At 43.1% G+C, this 18,631-nt stretch overlaps 1 protein-coding gene across 4 annotated transcripts in view; it reads left to right on the top strand.

Annotated features, from left to right (window-relative positions):
* RIPOR3 (RIPOR family member 3) overlaps positions 1 to 18,631 on the top strand; it is a 52,354-nt gene that overhangs the window by 19,059 nt on the left and 14,664 nt on the right. For 3 of the 4 annotated variants that reach the window (XM_027646271.1, XM_027646272.1, XM_027646273.1), the window contains 9 exons: positions 7,534 to 7,662; positions 11,055 to 11,201; positions 14,307 to 14,385; positions 14,764 to 14,787; positions 14,922 to 14,975; positions 15,704 to 15,853; positions 16,305 to 16,368; positions 16,765 to 16,808; positions 17,492 to 17,617. In XM_027646271.1, the coding sequence (XP_027502072.1) occupies positions 7,562 to 7,662; positions 11,055 to 11,201; positions 14,307 to 14,385; positions 14,764 to 14,787; positions 14,922 to 14,975; positions 15,704 to 15,853; positions 16,305 to 16,368; positions 16,765 to 16,808; positions 17,492 to 17,617 (789 nt within the window). In that variant the 5' untranslated portion in view covers positions 7,534 to 7,561. Of the gene's footprint in view, positions 1 to 7,533; positions 7,663 to 11,054; positions 11,202 to 14,306; positions 14,386 to 14,763; positions 14,788 to 14,921; positions 14,976 to 15,703; positions 15,854 to 16,304; positions 16,369 to 16,764; positions 16,809 to 17,491; positions 17,618 to 18,631 lie in introns of those variants that run through there. The other variant, XM_027646270.1, reaches the window with a different exon arrangement.

The raw sequence follows: 18,631 nt of genomic DNA, 5'->3' as shown, positions 1-18,631 counted from the left end.
TAACAACTTTATTATTTCTGTGGCACAAGATTGTCTTGCTAACATTTATAGGAATAAACTAAGGTTGCCATAGGGAGTGGACTTAATGGTTTAATTCTTAATAAAGGGACAATTTTCCTGATCAGACAGGTAAATGACAGAGTTTGTCCCACTTCACAAGCACTGGGATATTGTGATTCACAGGGTTCAGTTTTTGAAGATAGCAAATTACATCCCACATACTGCTGAAGATCAGATTTCACTATTACTGGAAGTTTGTTGTCTGATTTGGTTAATATATTCTTCTCAGTGTAGTAATCAAAACATTTATCTCTCCATAGTGAGGCTTAGCCTTGGGACTCTCCACAGCCCTAAGGCTGAGATAAAGGACCTTCCTTATTTCATAATTAACCTGGCAATGGGCTCCTGCATTAGAAGGATGGATGGATGGAGACATGATCACACCTAATAAGTCTGTTTGTAACACTCATTCAGGCACAGATTGGGGAAAACAAGGAGAATGAGGTGTGTATTACAGAAGAGTGATCCTTGGGGCTCATAATTAAGAAGAAGGAACCTCCCAAGGCCAACACTGGTGGGACTCAGTGCATAGACAAGTTTTCTTTTGTCAGAAATGGAAGAGCCTGTTCATCACTTGTAAACTGCTCTCCCTCAGCACCATCTGCTTCTTCCCATCAGGAATTTGGATTTCAGGATTCATCACAGTGCAGCCAACTGCAGACTCAGATTCTGCCAACGCTGGGAAAGCTGCAAGTCAGGCCAGCCTGTGGAGCCTGCCACATTCCTGAGTCCCGGATTCAGGCTTGCAAGTTTGTCATCAAGTTGGAAATTGGAACCAGAGGAGTTAGTAGCAGGGCCTGTGCTCCTAAATCAGCTGGTAATGGGTGGATTGTCCTATGCCTTCCCCCAGGAGGAAAGCCAAACTCCCTGCAGGAGCCTCCCAGCACCTGGAAGAGCTGTGATACAGGCATGGAAATGCAGCGTGGCCCTGGGGATATGCCTCGGGCTGGCAAAGGGGGGAAAACAGGATTTGCTTAGATACAATCACTGCTTCTTTTCTTATCACAGCACTGCCAAATGCCACGGTGGGATTTACAGCCAACTGTGGTTCCAAGTGACAGATTTCCATGAGGGAAAGGGCCAAGTCCCTGGGGATGCTCCGTGCTGAGGTCCCCTCTGTGTTCCAGGTGCTGCTGCTGGTGGGAGGCACAAAGTGAACCCCAACATCAGGCCTTGAAAAATAGATTCCAGGTCATTAACTGAGTTAGGCCAGCTTCTACTGCTGGATTCTACTGGGAATCTGGAATAGATGGCTGATGAATTTCCTCTGGATGTGCACGCTGTCACTGAGAATAGAACTTGGAGCTGTGTGCTAAGGTGGAAAGGGATTAGAAATACTGTAACATTTTGAATCACAGACTTGAATAGCAGCTCATCCTGGGCTTGGAAATTGAGTCCTGTGTTCAGAGCACCACCCTAGAAATGGGTCCATCAGAGACACAACCTCCAGCACAGGAGAACCTGTCTGAGAGCAGCTGATGATATTTAAATGTATTGCTGCCTAGGAAACCTGGGCTCCAGGACTTCATTTCCAGAAGCTGGCATAGACCTATGGAAGGGCCTAATGACTAAAGCAATAACTTGGATCAAAGCCGTTTATCTGATTTTCTTTTAATGGCTTGAGTTTGGCCAGGAGGAAAGTATGGCAGATATGCAGTATTTAAATATATATTCAAGAGCTGAATCTGCCTGGATAAAATCTACAGAAGTGCCAAAGTGAGTTACACACTGAAGACTCATCTTTCTAAAGAATGTGTGCTCTGAATGTAATTCTTATTAAGAATCAATTAACCAGCTCCTAAGAGCCTAAAGTACCTTCGAGAATGGGATTATATTCCTGAATCATTTGAGATTTTCAAAATATGACCTGACAGATGTAAATTTGGTGCAAAATAAAGGGCCCTTCTAATAATCTGAATTAAACAGTTTTGGGTCAAGAAGTTCTGTGGAAGAAGGGTAATAAAATTTACTTCTTAGTATCTCAGAGATGGATGATAAAAGTACTGAGGGAGAAATTTCCAAAAGCTCATCACAGGCAGCCGTTTGTCTCCCTTACCTCCATTTTCACAAATCTGTTTTACCAGAGAAAAGCTAAATATCAAACATCCATTTTCCACATCTGTATCTGCAGTGGCTCTTCCCCTACCTGTGTGGTGGACTAGTTACAGCTCATATGTGTTGGTGTGAGACAGCAGTTGTACAGAAATGATCCCTGCAGTCAGAATTCCTGTGTTCAAGTGAAGCACATAAAACCTTTCAGGCTGTGCTCTGAGTCTTTGTGCTGTGACTTCTTTCCACAGACAGGATTTGTTTGAAGAAAGGATCCCTATTTGCATGTAATGTTGTGTTAAAATGGCTATTTTGAGATGTATTTTGAGATCAAGGGCACTGTCTCCCTAATTCAAATGATTTTTCTTCTCTAGAAAAATAACCAGTTCCACCAATAAGTGTATAAATAGAATGTTTGTCCAACAGTTGTACAAAAATGCTTAACATTTAAGGGGTTTTAATGATAAATTTGGAATGTTTATCCAGCACAGTAGACATTGCTACTGAGGTCAGCGGGTTTTTGGAGGAATGCTCAAGAGCAAAGATTAAATACAGTGTGTATGTTCCCAGTGGATTCAACACTGCTGTGCCCAGAGGTCACTTCACTCCTGGTTCAGTCAGCTCACTACACCTACCTTTGGGGTGATTGGGGCTGAGTCAGGATGTTATCACACCTCAGCAGTTCCATTCATTTAATGCTCTGGATTCTTTAGATGTCCAGCTGCTGCAGAGGAAGTGTCAAGGTCTAGGCGCTTCCAGCTTGTTCAACAGCACGTTGAAAGCACAAAAAGCTTCAGTGGTTCAAGCCCAGAGCAGCCCTGAGACTTTGTTCCAGATGTTTGGCAGTACTGAAGACACTGTGGCAATCTGATTTGTCTTTATCAGTGGCAGGAAAGACAAATGCCATTGTCTGCTGCCTGTGTTTGGGTACCACCCATCAGCAGCATTTGGAAAGGGTAGTTAATTCCATCGTTCCCAAATAAACAACAAGAAGAAAAATAATTTTGATTACATCAATGTAGTGGGAGACAAATGTAGCTGGGTTTGCAAAATCAGTCTTAAATTTGACTTATGGCAGAAATTTTCTGGTGTAATTATTGTTAGTGTTGTCTTTCGACCCATTAAATCTTTGCAACATATATTTCTATCAGCTAAAACCCCGATGCCAATGCAATTGTAGCAGCAAAACAGTTATTTTGGTAGAATTTATCAGAACTTCAGGGAAGTGGAATGAAAAACTCCAGCACCTTTGACTGAAGGTTTTTTTGAAACAACAGATAATTATTTGGAAACACAGCTCATTTCTAAGGCCCAGAGAATGTCTCTAAAGGCCCTAAATTTTCATCTGCTTAATCACTGCTGATTTTGGTCACGTACAGAGAAAACTAAGTTTCAGTGGAGATGGTATAGACCCAGTACACATTACTGGTGAGTTTGTTTGGCTGTCATGAAGTGAATTTTATAAAACCACGCTATGAAAGATGTAGATTCTATGTGGCAACTCTGCAATAAACCCATGTCCTCTGCTGGGCAGAAAGCCACTAAGGGGAGTTATTAACAATTGATAGCTTCTCTGTGGTTGTGTTTATTTTCTGTAGTGACTAATAGTTTACTTGAGCAGTGAGCAGCAGGTACTGCCCCACTGGGGAGATCTGGCTGTCCAGGCTGTCAGCTCCGTGTGTGCCCACAGGGAGCTGAGGGAAGCAGAAATCTGGGACAGTTTCTGCAAACACACAACCAGGAGAAAGTGTGTGTCTCCAACTCAACTGCTCATTCACAGTTGGAGCACTACAAACTTGAAGGAAACACAAATTCTTTACTGTAGCAGCAGTTCACCAAGTTCAAGTGAACCTCTCGGACATACTGACACAAAAACATGGCTACTCATTTAAAGCACAAAACACAAGAAGAAATATTTTGCAAGAAGTCAGTGAGTCATATTTTCCTCATAAAATTGTTGAAACCATTGTGCCCAGAAACAATTAAAGTTGTGACTAGGGCTGGAAAAGTTTAGCCATAAACACAAACAGACCCCAGTTTTTTGTTTGTAAAGGATGAAGGTCATTTGGCTTGAGGAATATCCTAAAACTAACAGAGACAGAGCAGAACACGCAGCTTGTGTGTCCTCACTGCTCCACAGGAGCCCCAGTGTTTGGCCCTACATGCCTGAATACTTGGTGACACCAAAAGTTAAATGCCAATAGTCTGTTATGGCAAATCATCGAAACAGGGGCAAACAAACCTACTCCTTTAATTTGAAAAAAAACCCACCCTTTTTTAATTTATATTAAAAATGCCCCTGAAGGCTCAGTCATACAAAACTGATACTAAAACATTTGAGTGGTTGAGTCCCTGGCAGTTGAGATGTGTGGTTGAGACTCACCAGCTTTATAGGAATTTTTCAAGACTCCATGGTTTTTCCAGTAGTTTGGTGTTTCATTGCCCCTGGCAATAGACTCCTTCATTTTGGCTTGATATTTTTGTGCTCTGCATATGCCAGCCCCTGCCCAGCTACTGTCCTTGCATTCTCTGCTTTTGGGAGGAGTAAAAGGGAGGAAGTTCCTCTGCCCCCTAGGGCATAACCCCTGTATTTATAAGATTTGGAGACACTGACCTGCACAGCAGAGCTTACAGGTTAGGAGGCAGATTTGAACTGAGCTTTGTTGAGGGTCCTTATCTGATTTATTTCTACCCTAAAGGCGGGTAGAATTCGAGATGTGTCCAGATGCTTTTTCTCAGGGGCACTTGTAACATAGCTCAGCACTTCTTTCAGTCACTCCAGCTAGAAAAACCCTCTGTTTAAACAACTGCATTTATAAGTCTTTCTTATAAATAAAATGTTGTCTTGACATCCAACTTATGGTTTTCTGCTCAGGAGTGTGAAGGGAGCTGTCAGATTTCTAGGTCACTACAAAAAATATACGTATAGGTGTGTACCAAGAGGTATTTGACTTTGTGGACATTATTTGAGAGTAAGAAAGATAACCCCTCTAATGGTGCTTTCCTAACATGATTGAAATTCCCTTCGCTCTTGGGGAACTGGGAAAATGTGCCTGTGAGTTGCTCTGGGGAGTAGCTGTGTTAGAGCAGAAGGTGACACGGTCAGTGGCCTCGGGGACTGAGCTCTGTGCAGTCACGAAAACAAATAACCCTAAGGAGCTGAAATGCTTTTGGCCGTGTCCAAGTGAGGCCCAAGTCATCTCTCACTCCTCCTGATTTGCCACAGTACATCTTTTTAAGTCCAGAATTACATTTGATTTATAAACACACATGTGGCAGCAGAATCAAGTCTGGGCAATTTGAACAATTTATTTCTTTCCCCAGTCGAGTTTTGGGGGTCTGTACATTTCCAACATAATCCTTCACATCTAAACTTCAGTGCCACAGAATTTTCTTCAGGAGTCTTCTCATCATTTTCTGCTTTCTGTTCCCTGCCAAGGGCCTGCCTGGTTTTGTTTGTTCCATATCTAGGTGCTCCAAAGGCTGTCAGTCCATGCAGGCATTAGGGGTCCTATAAAATTAGACAAGCTGCTCCTGCCTTTTCTTCCTCCCTTTTAGCCATGAACTAAGTTTCCCAGGTTAAGAGCTAACAAATAGATCCTGGGAATCTGGCTTAGCCTTGCTGAGGGATGTGGTCAATAACCATGAGGCTATTCCTTTTATTTCTTCCTTTAACAGCTTGTTATGCAATTACATTTTTCAGTAAGTTGCATGCTTTTTCAGGCTAATGATCCTTTTGATGGGGTGACAGTTCACAGACTTACAAACATCTGAAAACTAGAGGAAAGAATGGAAAATATTTTGAAACTTCAGCTGTGATATGATGCAAGTACAAAGTCTGATTAAGGGTGTTAAGTAGGATCTTTTCAAAGGAGGAGTATGTAAGTGCTGTACAGTTCGATTAAAAGGTGATTAAGACCCACCTACATTTTTCATGTAACAGATTTCCAGGGATACTACTGAGGCTGTGGAGTCACATGGACTCTGATCCTCTGAGATGTAAGATACCTTGCCATGCTCAGCATCTCTGACAAACCAGTGAGCTTGCAAAGCAGGCAGCTGTTTGGCTCAAATTTATCATTTTCACATGTTGTTCTAAAATGTTTTGCCTATTTTTCCCAGAGGTTTTCAGGAGCTTGGCACAGCCCATAGAACAGACAAAGAATCTTAGACCTCAGCCCAGGGAATTGACTGAGTGGCTTCTCCTGGACCAGTTGGTCTCACCGCAGGATCTCTGCTTCTGGAAATCCAGGACAACTGTTCCTGCTTTGGGAGATGATGATACCTAACCTTGGTCCCTGGCAGTAATTCCTGTACTTGTAGGCTAGCCCAGAATTAGCAAAACACCCTCCATGTTCCTCTTGGGAAGTACATCAAACCACTCAGTTCTCACGGGCACTCTGGAGAAGCAGTGAGGAGATTGCTTTCCAGGTTAGTGGCAGAGCCAGGGAAAAAGCCTTATCTTGCCATTTGTGGCCTTCTGTGTGACTAATGGTAGCCATGCTAGAGGGAGCATCCACTGGTGGATTCAGAACTCACTGTTCTTCAGGGCACACTGTAACGTGGGACAAACATCTGTATGGCCATGGAGAGCACTTTGTTGGAGTTTGTACTTCTCCCCACAAATACATACTCCAGCTTTTTGTTTGATTCAGTTTTACTCAGTTGTGGTGTTTACATTACACCAGCTTGAGGGGGGAAGGAAGGGAATTTTTCTGTATATGAACTGTCCGGGTGATTTTCTACAGCTGCTTTGAAGGATATGTCTGTTACTTATATTGTGCCTTGGATTCTATAGACACATGGCAGAGAACACAGTTCTCCAGAAAGCCAAAGAGTTTGACTGATGGAAAACAAGAGAGCAATCCAAGAGAAACCCTGCCAGAGGAGGAGCATGAACCTGAAATATACTGTTAAAACCAGACTTCTGCCTTGGGCTTAAGCACCACACTCAGCCAGTCCTACCACTGACTGCAGTGTGGCTCTGCACACATGCAAGGAACTGCTTTTTGGACCTCACTAAGTCTGGAGCTTAAGTATTGTTCTGGCATCCATACTGATTTGGAAATACACTGGTTGGCCTGGACTCCTGAAGCAGTGGGACAATTACAGGGTTTTTAAAAAAATCACAAATGTAGAGAGCCTGTGAATTGAGGCTGTTCTGGCTTTTGCATAGTGAGTTTGTAAAATCAATCAGAAATCGAAGAGGGCATGAGAGATTTCGTTTTAGACTGTTCAATCCCTCATTAATTGTATAGTGGATGGCAACAGAGGAAACAGGATTTGCAGATGAGTCCTTTTTTTCTGGTTATTCTCCTGTCTGTTGTTTTGACTTTCCACTTCCATGCAGCTCAACACTTGCAGCAGCACAAACCTGAACTGCCAAGAAGGTTTTGACTCATCTGTTTTTGTATTTTATTTCAGAAGCCAACAGACTCCCTGCCTGGGAACCATGTCAGTCAAACTCACCTTTGTGTCCCCTGGTGATGGGGGTGGGATCAGCAGGAGCTGCTCCTTCACTGGGTTCAGCACTGTGCAAAGCAGAAAACTGGCGTAAGTAACATCCACAGCAAAGCACCTGATCCTTTGGGCAGCAGGCTGGGAATGGAGTTCTTAACCTAAGGCAGCTATGAGGAGATGTCATTCCTTAATTTTCATCTTAAAACTACTTAGTGTTGTCATGGTTCACTGATGAACAGCTGTACTTCACCCCAGACTGTGTTACTGCTCTGCACACTGCACTGCAGGGATGGTTGGGTTACAGAGGTGATGGATCAGACTGTTAATAGTGTCCATTTCTTCTGGAAAAATGAAGAGCTGCAACCCTTCCTGCTAGCAGCCAAATAGTGACTGATGAAGTCTGACTAAAGCCTTCTCAGCAGTTATGGTAATCAAAAGTCTCCTAGACCTTTAAAAAGATGGGGATGCTAATGGTGAGTCCTGGCAATATCTGTCACTGGAGCTGGCTCAGATCCTGCTGAGTTACTGAAGCAGAGCAGCAGTTCATGAGAGGAAGGGCTGTGTTCTGGCAGTGCCACAGGGGAGAGGAAGGGAGGAATCAAACAGGCCAGGAGGCCACTGCAAACCCACTGCTCTCAGTAACAGTCCATGATGCAGCCAAGGCTGAGCCCAGCCTTCAGCTGGGCTCTGTAATTGCTAAACCATCCTGCACTGATCTTCCCATTTTGCTTTTCACAAGCTGTTGGGCAGCACTGCTCTGTGTAGGTAACTGCAGCTTTTCCACTAGAAGTGCTTTTTCTGAATTTAGCAATCCTGTAAAGCCTGTTGAGTGCTTTTAGCAGATATGATACATAAATGTAAAATTAATATGACTGCCAGTGCATGCTAAAATAATACCAAAGGGAATCATTTAGCAGTATCATACAGAAGTGTTGGGAAATATGCCCCTAGGAATATTGTGCTCAGAAAAATCCTGTTATGTATCAGGAAAATACCTGACTCATGTAATGAAATATCTTACCAAAGAACCAAATGACTGAATCAAACTTCTAGTTAAACACAGCATGGTAAAGTAGGAGCAAAAAATGAAATCCCAGCATGATTGTGATGCCATCAAGAATTCTTCAATTTGAATTAACTGATTTGTTGTGGAAACTGAAAATTAATATTAACCCAAGCAACGATCAGACATCTAAAATCACACCAGTCACTAAGATCTGGAGAAAAGCTCTGTCAAATGATATAAACAGACTTGAGCTTAGGTGCAGAGTGGGAGTTCTAGCAGGGAAAGGCTCTACCAGGAGCAGTGCTGAACAGCTGTGTCTGCAGCAGGGGTATGAGTGCTCCAGACAGAGGAGTTCATCTGTCCCTTCAGGTTATCCTGTTACTTCTTGCTGCAAAGGTTTTCTAACCAAATGCCTCTCTTTATGCATTTTTAAGATGTTGCTTTTCATTATGTAAGTGTTTAGACAGACAGTTTTGCTCAGGAATCACTGCAATAAGGAAGATTTGTGTGCTAGACACTCAGTCACAGCCCAGTGAACATGAGAGCTTTTCCCAGCATTTTTTAATCACCCTTTCCTAACTTATCTCTCCCTCAGGCACTGTTGCAAAACACAGCAGGAGCTTGCAGGGGCCCTGTGCAAGGTTTGTCCAGAGGATGACACACAAATCAGGTCCACATGGACATTCTTAAGCAGATGCTAAATATACTTTTGCTTTCCTTTAGCAACTTCCTTTTGAGCCTCTCAGACACACGACTTCGTATTTCTCCACAATGGGTTCCACAGGAAGTAAATATTATTACTGTTATCCATAAAGTGGGAAATCTGATACTGAAATTATGAAGTTCACAAGGGAAAGCAGCAACACAGCATCCAGCTTTTAGCTACTGGGCCCTGCAGGCCCACATCAGCCACTGAACTTCTGTATGAAATGTGTGAAAAGGAGATTCTTACCTCAGTGCTCCTATGGGCTACAGCAGTCAGTGGGAGATGCTGAGGCAAAGGGGGAGTTTGAAATCCCAACCTCTCTGGATGCAGTACTTAGATGCTGTACTTCCAACTGAAGGGAAATGATTTCCTGAATTTAGGATCCGCAGTCCAAAAATCTGAAGGTAAATTTCAAAGTCCTTTACTTTCCAAAATTAAACACAACCCAGGAGTAATTTGGTCTGTTTAATTTCAAAATACAGAAGTTATCTGTTCTATATGGTATCTTGCTAATGAGAGTACTCTAACTCATGGAATGAGATGCTATTTCTTATTAGCATGAAAAGATTTTAAGTGATGAGCCTTCTAGGAGACTCTTTCAACTGCTGTTCTTGGCTAGACTGACCCTTCCAGTGTTATTCCTGCTGGAACCCTCTCACTTTGCATGGAATACTCAAAGATTCATTATCTTAATAAAGAAAAGTAATATTAATGTAAGTTTCTAATTTAAGAGTTGTGTTCCTTGTTATAGGTAACCTGAGCTCCAAATGGTTTGGTTAATTAACACTTTACATTAAGCCATCATAAAAAATTAAGATAATCATTGTAGTGAAGAAATCAAATATCCAGTAAAGTTTGGCAACACCTAATTTATCAGATTTTTTGCAGAACATATGTTAAAAAATGGAGTTAAGTGGAAATTTAGGATGAGGATAATTAAAGTAGTTACTCAAGTGTTTCTATGAGTAGGGACAGCTCTCAGGTGTGTTGAGTTTGGGCTTTAATCACCAAGCTCAATAATCTCCTTAGGCCTCCAGTCACATACCTGGAACTTAAACCAGCCAGTGGTTAAGTGTTAAGCCTTTTAAAGTTGGTAATTTCTCCAGGTGAGTTGAATTTAGGATAGAGATTGGAGAGAAGGTAGAAAGCTTCTCTGAGAGCTGGTTTGGTTTGCTTTGGTAGATTGGGAAAGTTTGACTTACAGGGATTATCAACAAAACTATATAAAAATAGCCAAGACTTAGAGGAACGTATAGATAGAGGTAAACCAGGCAGGAATCATCTGCAGAGAGCTCCTTTTCTGGTTTAAATGATGTAAATATATATATAAGTAATGGCTCAGAGTGTTCTCACTCTGTAGCTTGGCACAAAAAATCCTGTGTGGGACTTCTCGTAGAAACAATATTTCATTTTGGTTTTGTAGCTCCTTTTAAAAGTAATTAAGTGAGGTGTTAGATGCTGAAAGTACACCTTGATGATTCTATCTTGTATGCAATCTGGGCTGGGTAGTTTGCTTTTCAAAACTGTGGTGGGGCTCTGAGCCATGGTTTAAATGGATGGAGTGCAGGCAGAGGAATGGCTGTTGCTAAGGGTTTTTATGTGAGCTTCATCAGTCAGACCTTGAGCAGTTGCCAGCAGTGTGAAGTTTCTGATGTAAATGTCGATGGAGCTGGACATACAACTTGCAGCCTGGAAGCTTTGTGGGTTAGGCATCTCCCTTCTCCCAGGTGATGGGTTTTGCATCTTCCCTGTATTTCTTTTCTCTTTCTACAGCAAGTCTCTCAGCAGAAGCTCAGTGAGATCAAGGATGTCTCTGAAACCCCCCAAGGCTTATAATTCCCTGCAGAAGGGGGCACTGATCTGGGATCCAAAGCCACTGCAGGTGAAGAAAATTTTTGAAGCTTTGAAGAAAGGACTTAAGTAAGGACTTTTTAAATATTGCAATTTACCTCACCTCGTCATGCTGCTTAAGTCTGTCTGTCACTGTGCTCTGTCTCCATCTGGCATCTCTAAACATGTGTGGTGACTTCCCCAGACACTGACTGGGGACCTTGTAAAACAAGTTTTATTCACTCTCAGTCTGCTTGCAAGCAAAGTGCTCTGATGTTTTTGTTTTCCCCAGGGACAGGTAGAACTCAGTGGGGAGATTGTCCATCTCCTGGGGAGCAGCTGAGCTCCTGTGAGGAAGGGAGGCTTTCAGAGCTTGCAGGGTGGCAGGGCAGGGATGGGACAGCCAGGCCTGGGCAGTGCTTGGCAGAAAGTTTCTGGAGAGGGAAGTGTGTGCAGTTTGCTTTGACTCAAAAAGCTGAATTAAAATCGAGTGCAAGTGAGGGTATGCCCTGCAAGGACACAGTGGGGAGGCTGGTTCCTCAACCATTTCTATTGTCCCTGTACTAATTAGGGAGTACTTGCACAATTAGCTATTCTAGGAGGGGTGGAGGTGTCGGGGTGGCTTTTTGTTTCTTTTTTTTCACCCTCTTTTAATGGAATTATAGTCTGAAGTTCAAAAGTCATCTCTGGGTGTCTTGTAAGGGCAGTCTAAGCAGGTACACCTGAAAATTTCAGCTGTGTCAAGGTGATGAAGCAGAGCTGTAGTACAGCTCCATCTCCTTATGGAAATGTAAATAACATTACTTTGCTGTAAATGTGGCATTATTTCAGAGCCTTTATCAGGGTGGACTGTACAGCCACTGCTGCACCAGGGCAGACTGGAGTGTAAAGGCTAGAGACCAGTTGTGCTCATTGGCTCTGTCTGGCTGGTGTGGGGTGTTTGCAGCAGACAATGGGGACCAAAGGGTGGGCTGGGAGCCTGAATTTTCAGGGTCCTGTGGCTTTAGGGAAGGTGGCATTTACCTCAGAGAACACTGATATTATTCAGTGCTGAATGGGCAAACAGGCCATGGGTGAGCAGAGACAGCCCACAAGGGCTGTGCCTCCCTGGGTGACCGACACTGCTCTGCCTTCAGCAGAGTCCCCAGGTCTTGTAATACAAAAATGCACATCCTAAAGCATTACAGTTGATGTTGATGGGTCCATCTGTTATCACAGAGCTTCAATTACACCCTGCAGCTCCTATCAGAAGATAAAATACCTTTTCTTGGATGTGTAAACCCTGTAGCTCTTTCTGCTGGCATCCTACTAACAGTTACTTCATGTGTGTTGCTGCTGTCCCCAAAATTTTGCCACTGTATTAATTTTGGTCAGAGTTTGTTTTCTTAAGCAAAGAACATAAAATGCACTGTAATAATATGTTGTAAAGTCAGATGTGTCACATTTTTAGTCCAATAAAAGGCTATGAAGTCTTAGCCCTAAAAATATCCACCAACGTCTTATTAGAGGATTTAGATTTAAAAGAAACTATGAAACCAAATGTTTTTGCAGAGTTTAGAATTTATCAGAGCTTAGGGAGGAGAAACCATAAAGTGGATCAGAATTTGTTCCCAGTTTTGCAGTGAATACCATAGGATCAGCCTCCTGCCAAAACTGAGTAGCAACTAATTGACTGAAGTAACCTACAGAAAACAACTGTATTAAATAGCAATGCAAAGTCCAAATTTTAAGTAGATGCAGACAAAGTCCACTTGGTGCTGGAGTGACTTGGATTTTTAGTGCAGAACATGTTTTTACATGCCTGTTTCTTTATAGCCATAGAAAATAACTCTTTATTCTGTTAGCCATCTGGGTGCCATTTCATCAGGTTGGTAATTCCAACATACTTAAATCTAAAAGTGATGAAGCTTTTCTGAAAGGTAAGTGAACACTTTTCTGTCACCAGCCTTGGCTACTTCTGCACTGAGCTGTCAATGGACAAGTGTTAAGGGCAGGCAGTTGAATGCTGGAGACATGGGGTGTCTTGGGGGAACTGGTTTTGAAACAGTAAGAAAATGAAATGCATCAAAGCAAATGTGAGTAAGTGCAGCTGTCTAAAATGAGGCTATTTTGACTGCTCAGAGCCTGTGTCTAATAATGTAGCCTTTACTGGGTGACTCTTGCTCCCTCTTAAACGTAAGAGGAAAAAGTTACCTAAGTCTGCTCTGTATTAAAAGCAAAGTTGGAAGACGATGGTCTCAGCAGAAAAAGTTTAAGGCCCTGTGGAAACTCCTAAGGCACAACCCACGTGTGCAAGCAACTCTGTAGAAGCCAACTGGCACCAAGTGCCTCACACCTTGCAAAATAGGTCTTGTTCTGGAAAAAGTAATTGTCAAGGAATTGTCTCAATGTGGTATTGAGCTCTGTTTGCTAAAACACTGATGGCATCTGCCTTTCCTTACCTGGGCAGCACTTCTGTGAGCTTGGGTTTGTAGGGCAAGTGTTCCATATTGCAATTCTTTGTAAGATGGGGTTGGTTCTTTCTCCTCAGTAACTGCAGAAGAGACTTTCTCAACAAATGAACTGACAGGAAAGGTTCAGGTAGGAATAGTCAGAGAAATCTGAAAAGATCTTAGAGCTGGTTTATGTGTTAGAACTTGCTCTTCTCCTAATCCCTCCTTTCTTCTTGCCTTTAGTAGTGCTACCAGCTCTACTGTCTGTTTTGTTTTGCCTCAAGTTCTAGGATAAAGCCCATCTTTCATTTGAATGATTTATTTTAAATGAAGGGAAACAAGAACCTGTGAAGGTTTGAGTGCAGTGTGTATGTGTATATGCTGTGTACACTCATGCAGCAACACTGGCCTCGCATTGCACTGCAGCACTCCACACCTTGTCAGAGGAAAAAGGAGTCAGGAGGATTCCTAATGTAAAGCATCTTTAAATTTTGAGTGACAGTAACCATCTTCTGGTACTTGTGGGGTACAGATGTTCCTCTAGGGTCAGCTTGGCATTCAGAACAAGTATTTGTCTATGGAAACCAGCCTTTGTCATCTCTTGGCTCATGTCCCTGTAGCCATTCACATCTCAAGAGAGTAAAACAAGGGAAGTCTTCTGGAGAAGGAAGTTGCTTCCTAACATTCTGCTGAAAACACCTCCCCAAAGAATTTCTAATCAATGTGCCAGAGGAATCTAACAGTGGGTTTTCTTTCTCTCCAGTGAATACCTGGAAGCACATCAGACGGAATTAGATTATCTCTCTGGTCGACACAAAGATACAAAAAGGAACTCCAGATTGGTAAGATTTTTTTAATGTCAAATACTTAAATAAAGTCACAAAAGTAGATGCTCTCTCCCACCTGGGACTCCCAGGAGTTTTCCAGTTAAAATGCTGAGGTGGGATCCAGTGAGGCATCACAATCAGCAATTTCCCGAGGAAGGTAGCCCTAGATGTGAGAATTTAACTGGAGATTTCTCATCTTCAACATCCAGCAGTGTTTTTCAGATCCTATTTCTTTACTGGGATGGTATCTCCTTGTGTCTGCTCAGTGGTCAATGTTTGTAATCTCAATTTAGTGCAATTTAAGGTAGTGAGTCTTGCAGTACCTATGAAAGTATCATTAGTAGGTACAAATACACATGCTCTCCTCTTCAGCCTCTGCCATTTCTCTTTCAGGCTTTCTACTATGACCTGGACAAGGTGAGCCTATGGGGGATGAGAGGAAATGCTACAAATAGAGAAAAATGGATGATGTGTCTGCTGTGTAACTTACAGACATGTTTAGGAAATATTTTCTCAAGTCCCCTTCTCTCTCTGTCTCTCCTCTTCAAAAGCAAATCCGCTCTGTGGAGAGATACATCAGAAAACTGGAGTTTCACATAAGCAAGGTAAGGGGGTTCATACCTTGTACCTGTCAGGCTCACGCTGCTTTGTAAGTGACTTAGCTAAATGGAAACCACTTTGATTATAATTCATCTGAAGGGGAATGATGCTGGGGACTCTCTGAAAGCTGCAGCCACTCTTTGTACCGAAGGAGGGGATTTTTTATTTATTTATTTTCCTGAATGGTTCTATTCAGGCTGAATGTTGGGCGCGACCCAACCTGAGTTTTCCTGTGAAACCAGTTTGCACACTCTGCCAGTTTATTCAGAAAATGTTACTCTGGGAACACTGACATGTTCTTCCCTCCCCTTCTCACGAGGGGCCAAAGGGGCAGTTCTGTGGAGTTTGGGTCTGCTGTCTGCCAGCTGCTTCCAAAGGACTGGAACCTCTCCTCTGGCATAGCTAATGGTGGAGGGGGCTTAGTCTGTATTGAAGGAATTGGTTTCCTGCTCTGCAAGTAAATTTTTCATGAGAAAAGTGTTACTCCACTCCTTGTCTTCTACTTTGGTAATAGCAGAGCTAATTGTATTCCTGAAAAAAGCATGGGATATTGAAAAGCAAACTGTAGCACTCTGTAAAATGCAGGAGTTGCAGCACCCTGCAATGCTCTGACAGAGGGATTTGGTTGGGGGTTTTTTTGCCAGGAAAGATACTGATGTTCCTTTCCAAAACTTCTTAAAATTATGCCAAGGTAATTTTGGTTCCTTCTTTCCCCATCTTCCAAATCCTAAAGGTAGAAGAACTCTATGAAGCTTATTGTATCCAGTGCAGGCTGCGAGATGGGGCCACTAACATGAAACATGCCTTTTCCCTGTCCCCTTCCACCAAAGCCTCCAGAGAGAGTCTAGTGGAGCTTTACAAGAACTTCCAAGAGTGCACAGAGGTAGGAAATACCACATACTTCTAATGAAGACCTGACTTCTTAGCAAAAAATGTACTAGGACTTGCTAGTGGCTTTTTTTTGTTAATGGTGTGGGTTAAAAACCGTGTATAAAATACATAACATAAAAAATCTTTAATACGGGGGTCCATTATGACTTCCACTGGAGGCATGGGATGAGAATTGAAGAAGGAATAAGCTTTACTATTTTCACAAAACAAGGAATGGAACATAACTGAGAGTGGTCAGCTGAAGCAGTTCCACTCTTCTGTGGAAGATTGTCTGTCTTAAAAGTAGTATGAATGGACTCTGTATCTGCCTCCACTAGTGAAAATGTTTGTGTGTCCTTTAAAATAATAAAAGGGCCAAAGTCCTCTAAAGAAAATGGCCCATGTGGGAAGGTGCTACTCTGCACTGCTTTGCAGCTGTGATGACTGTGCAGCCTTTCTTGTAGGACATGTGCTTCATAGAGGGGGCCTTGGAGGTCCACTTGGGAGAGTTCCATGTGAAGATGAAAGGTAAGTTCCTTTCCTCTTTCCTTCAAGACTCATCAGTTGATTTTGTGGTCTAGGTAGCAATCTGATCCACTGAGAGTCCAGCTATTCAATGCCAGTTGCTTCCACTGGTTTGCTGGATGATACCCTGAACAGAGTTCTGGCAAACTCCTGTTTGCTTCAGTGCTGTAAAACAGTCCTGCAGTGCTACTGTCTATCTGAACACAAAAGCTGACAAGCTTTCTTTCCTCAGCTCAATTACATTTTGTCCTTTCAAGAGTGTCTTGGGCTCAGCTTCTGCACAGAGCTGAGGAAAGGAGGGGTGTTGGCCAGAGAACCACTTGATTTATTGCAGTCTGAGGCTTTGGGGGGGGCTTTGTAAAACTCTACAAGTATTAGGAGTTTTCCTTCTCTTTTCAGGGCTGGTGGGCTTTGCACGTCTCTGCCCAGGGGACCAGTATGAGGTGCAGTATAAAGCAATTAATTGTCCTTTACTTTCCTGGTGTGAGTTTGCAATAGAGGAACAGGAGAGCAAGGGTGAGAGCATGTAGGATGCTCATGTAGGATGAGAGCAGTGGGTGATAAAAACACCCACTGTTGTGATGGGAACAGTGCTTTGCCACATTCAGGAGTTACTGTGCCCTCTGGGCTGGGGAGGGAAAGGTGTGATTTGGGTGTTATGGGAGGGTTTCAAAGATGCAGTGATTGTCTGTGAAACCCAACCTGTCAAGGCTTTGTCTTCAGATTACCCTGGAATCATGTAGCAGTGGCTGCCTGTTTCTTGGAAGGCTGCCCTTGGCATCATTTGAATGCACCTTGGTGTCTTACTGGGTGCTCTCCTACCTGTGACAGTTCCCAGTGAATTCCAGTGTGCCTTGTATTCCAGTACCCCCACACTTGGAATGCAGTGTAGTTCTGCAGCTCTTCTAGAATGGGTGGGACGTGGCATTTGGCACTGCTTCAGGTGTTAAAACCTGCATCCTGAATTCCTGTCTCCAATCTTCCAGCTTTATCCAAGTTCCCAAGTGCGTGGTGATCAAGGGGATGGCTTCACTCCTGCCAGACTGGAACAGTGAGAGGCCCAGTGACTGTAGGGAATGTTCTGGGATATGTTGACCCGACGTCCTTTGCTCTTTGTGGTTTCCAGGTGTTTGTGCGACTGGGGCGCCAGAAATGGAGGTTGAAAGGCAAGATCGAGACCGATGACAGCCAGACATGGGATGAGGAGGAGAAGATTTTTATACCCAATCTCCATGAGAAGTTTGAAATTAAGGTGTGGTGTATAATGGTTGGGTTGGAATCAGTGGGTTAACATGTCTTCTGCCACTTACCTCTTACCTCTTAAGCTACCAAGTGTTTCTGAAAGTTCTTAAATAGTTTTCTTTTTCTAGCCGTGTAAAAATGGCAGTTAATCCGTGTTCTGTCTAGTGAAGGGACATGTATCTTCTGATTTTCCTTTGCTCCTGGCACTTGTAACTGTATTAGTGCATCTGCTTTCCCCTATTCTGGAGTCTGGTAGACGTGGTTGTGTTTTGGGTTTTTTGTTTGGTTGGGTTTTTTTTAAAGAATATCCAAGATCAATATCTGGGATTTTCTAGGATGAAGTCTAGATGTGGAGACCCAGATGTATATGCAGTACCAATAGTTCTGTTCTCTACTGAAAGAGAGAAATTAATGTATAGAAAACATACCATTGCACCTGTGTGTGTTTGGAGTGTGGGATTCAAACCTCCCTTTATCCGGGTGCAGTGCAGCTGCTTTTGTTGTGTTTTACTGCAGAGATGCTCCATATCTGTGAAGAACCAATGGCATTTATGTGCTTCTGCAAACTGTCTGTGCTTTAAATCTTTGTTTAGAATTCTGACACTCTTTCAGAAATCCCTTGGAACAGGTCACATCTTTAGCAGTAAGGGACCAGTGCAGTGGCCTCTGAGCTGTAGGTGACACTGAGGGAAGTGTTCACAGCCCCACTGCAGCTGCCCCTGCATTGGTTCTGACACCTCCCTTGCAGGGGGAATTAATCCTTAAGCAGCATTTGCACTGTAACCTGGCATCTCTAGTGGGCTGGACCCTGCAGCGTGACTCCTGTCAGCCTGAAGGGAGCTGAGATTGAAGGCTGTGCTGGATTCTGTCCTACTGGGAAACTGTGCCAGTGCAGGGTTTGGGGTTTTGGCAGTTGTGTTAAAGCAGCTATTGCAGTGTTCTCCTCCTATCTGGCAGCAAGAACTGGGTTACACAGGAGACACTCTTTGGCATCTTGCCAGCACTGCCTTTGGAAATGTGCTTA

The sequence above is a fragment of the Corapipo altera genome, unplaced genomic scaffold, assembly GCF_003945725.1.
Source record: "Corapipo altera isolate COAL_440 unplaced genomic scaffold, ASM394572v1 64, whole genome shotgun sequence".
In the NCBI taxonomy this organism is placed as follows: domain Eukaryota; kingdom Metazoa; phylum Chordata; class Aves; order Passeriformes; family Pipridae; genus Corapipo; species Corapipo altera.
Note: the sequence above shows the minus strand (reverse complement) of the source record. Positions and strands in the feature narration are given on the sequence as shown.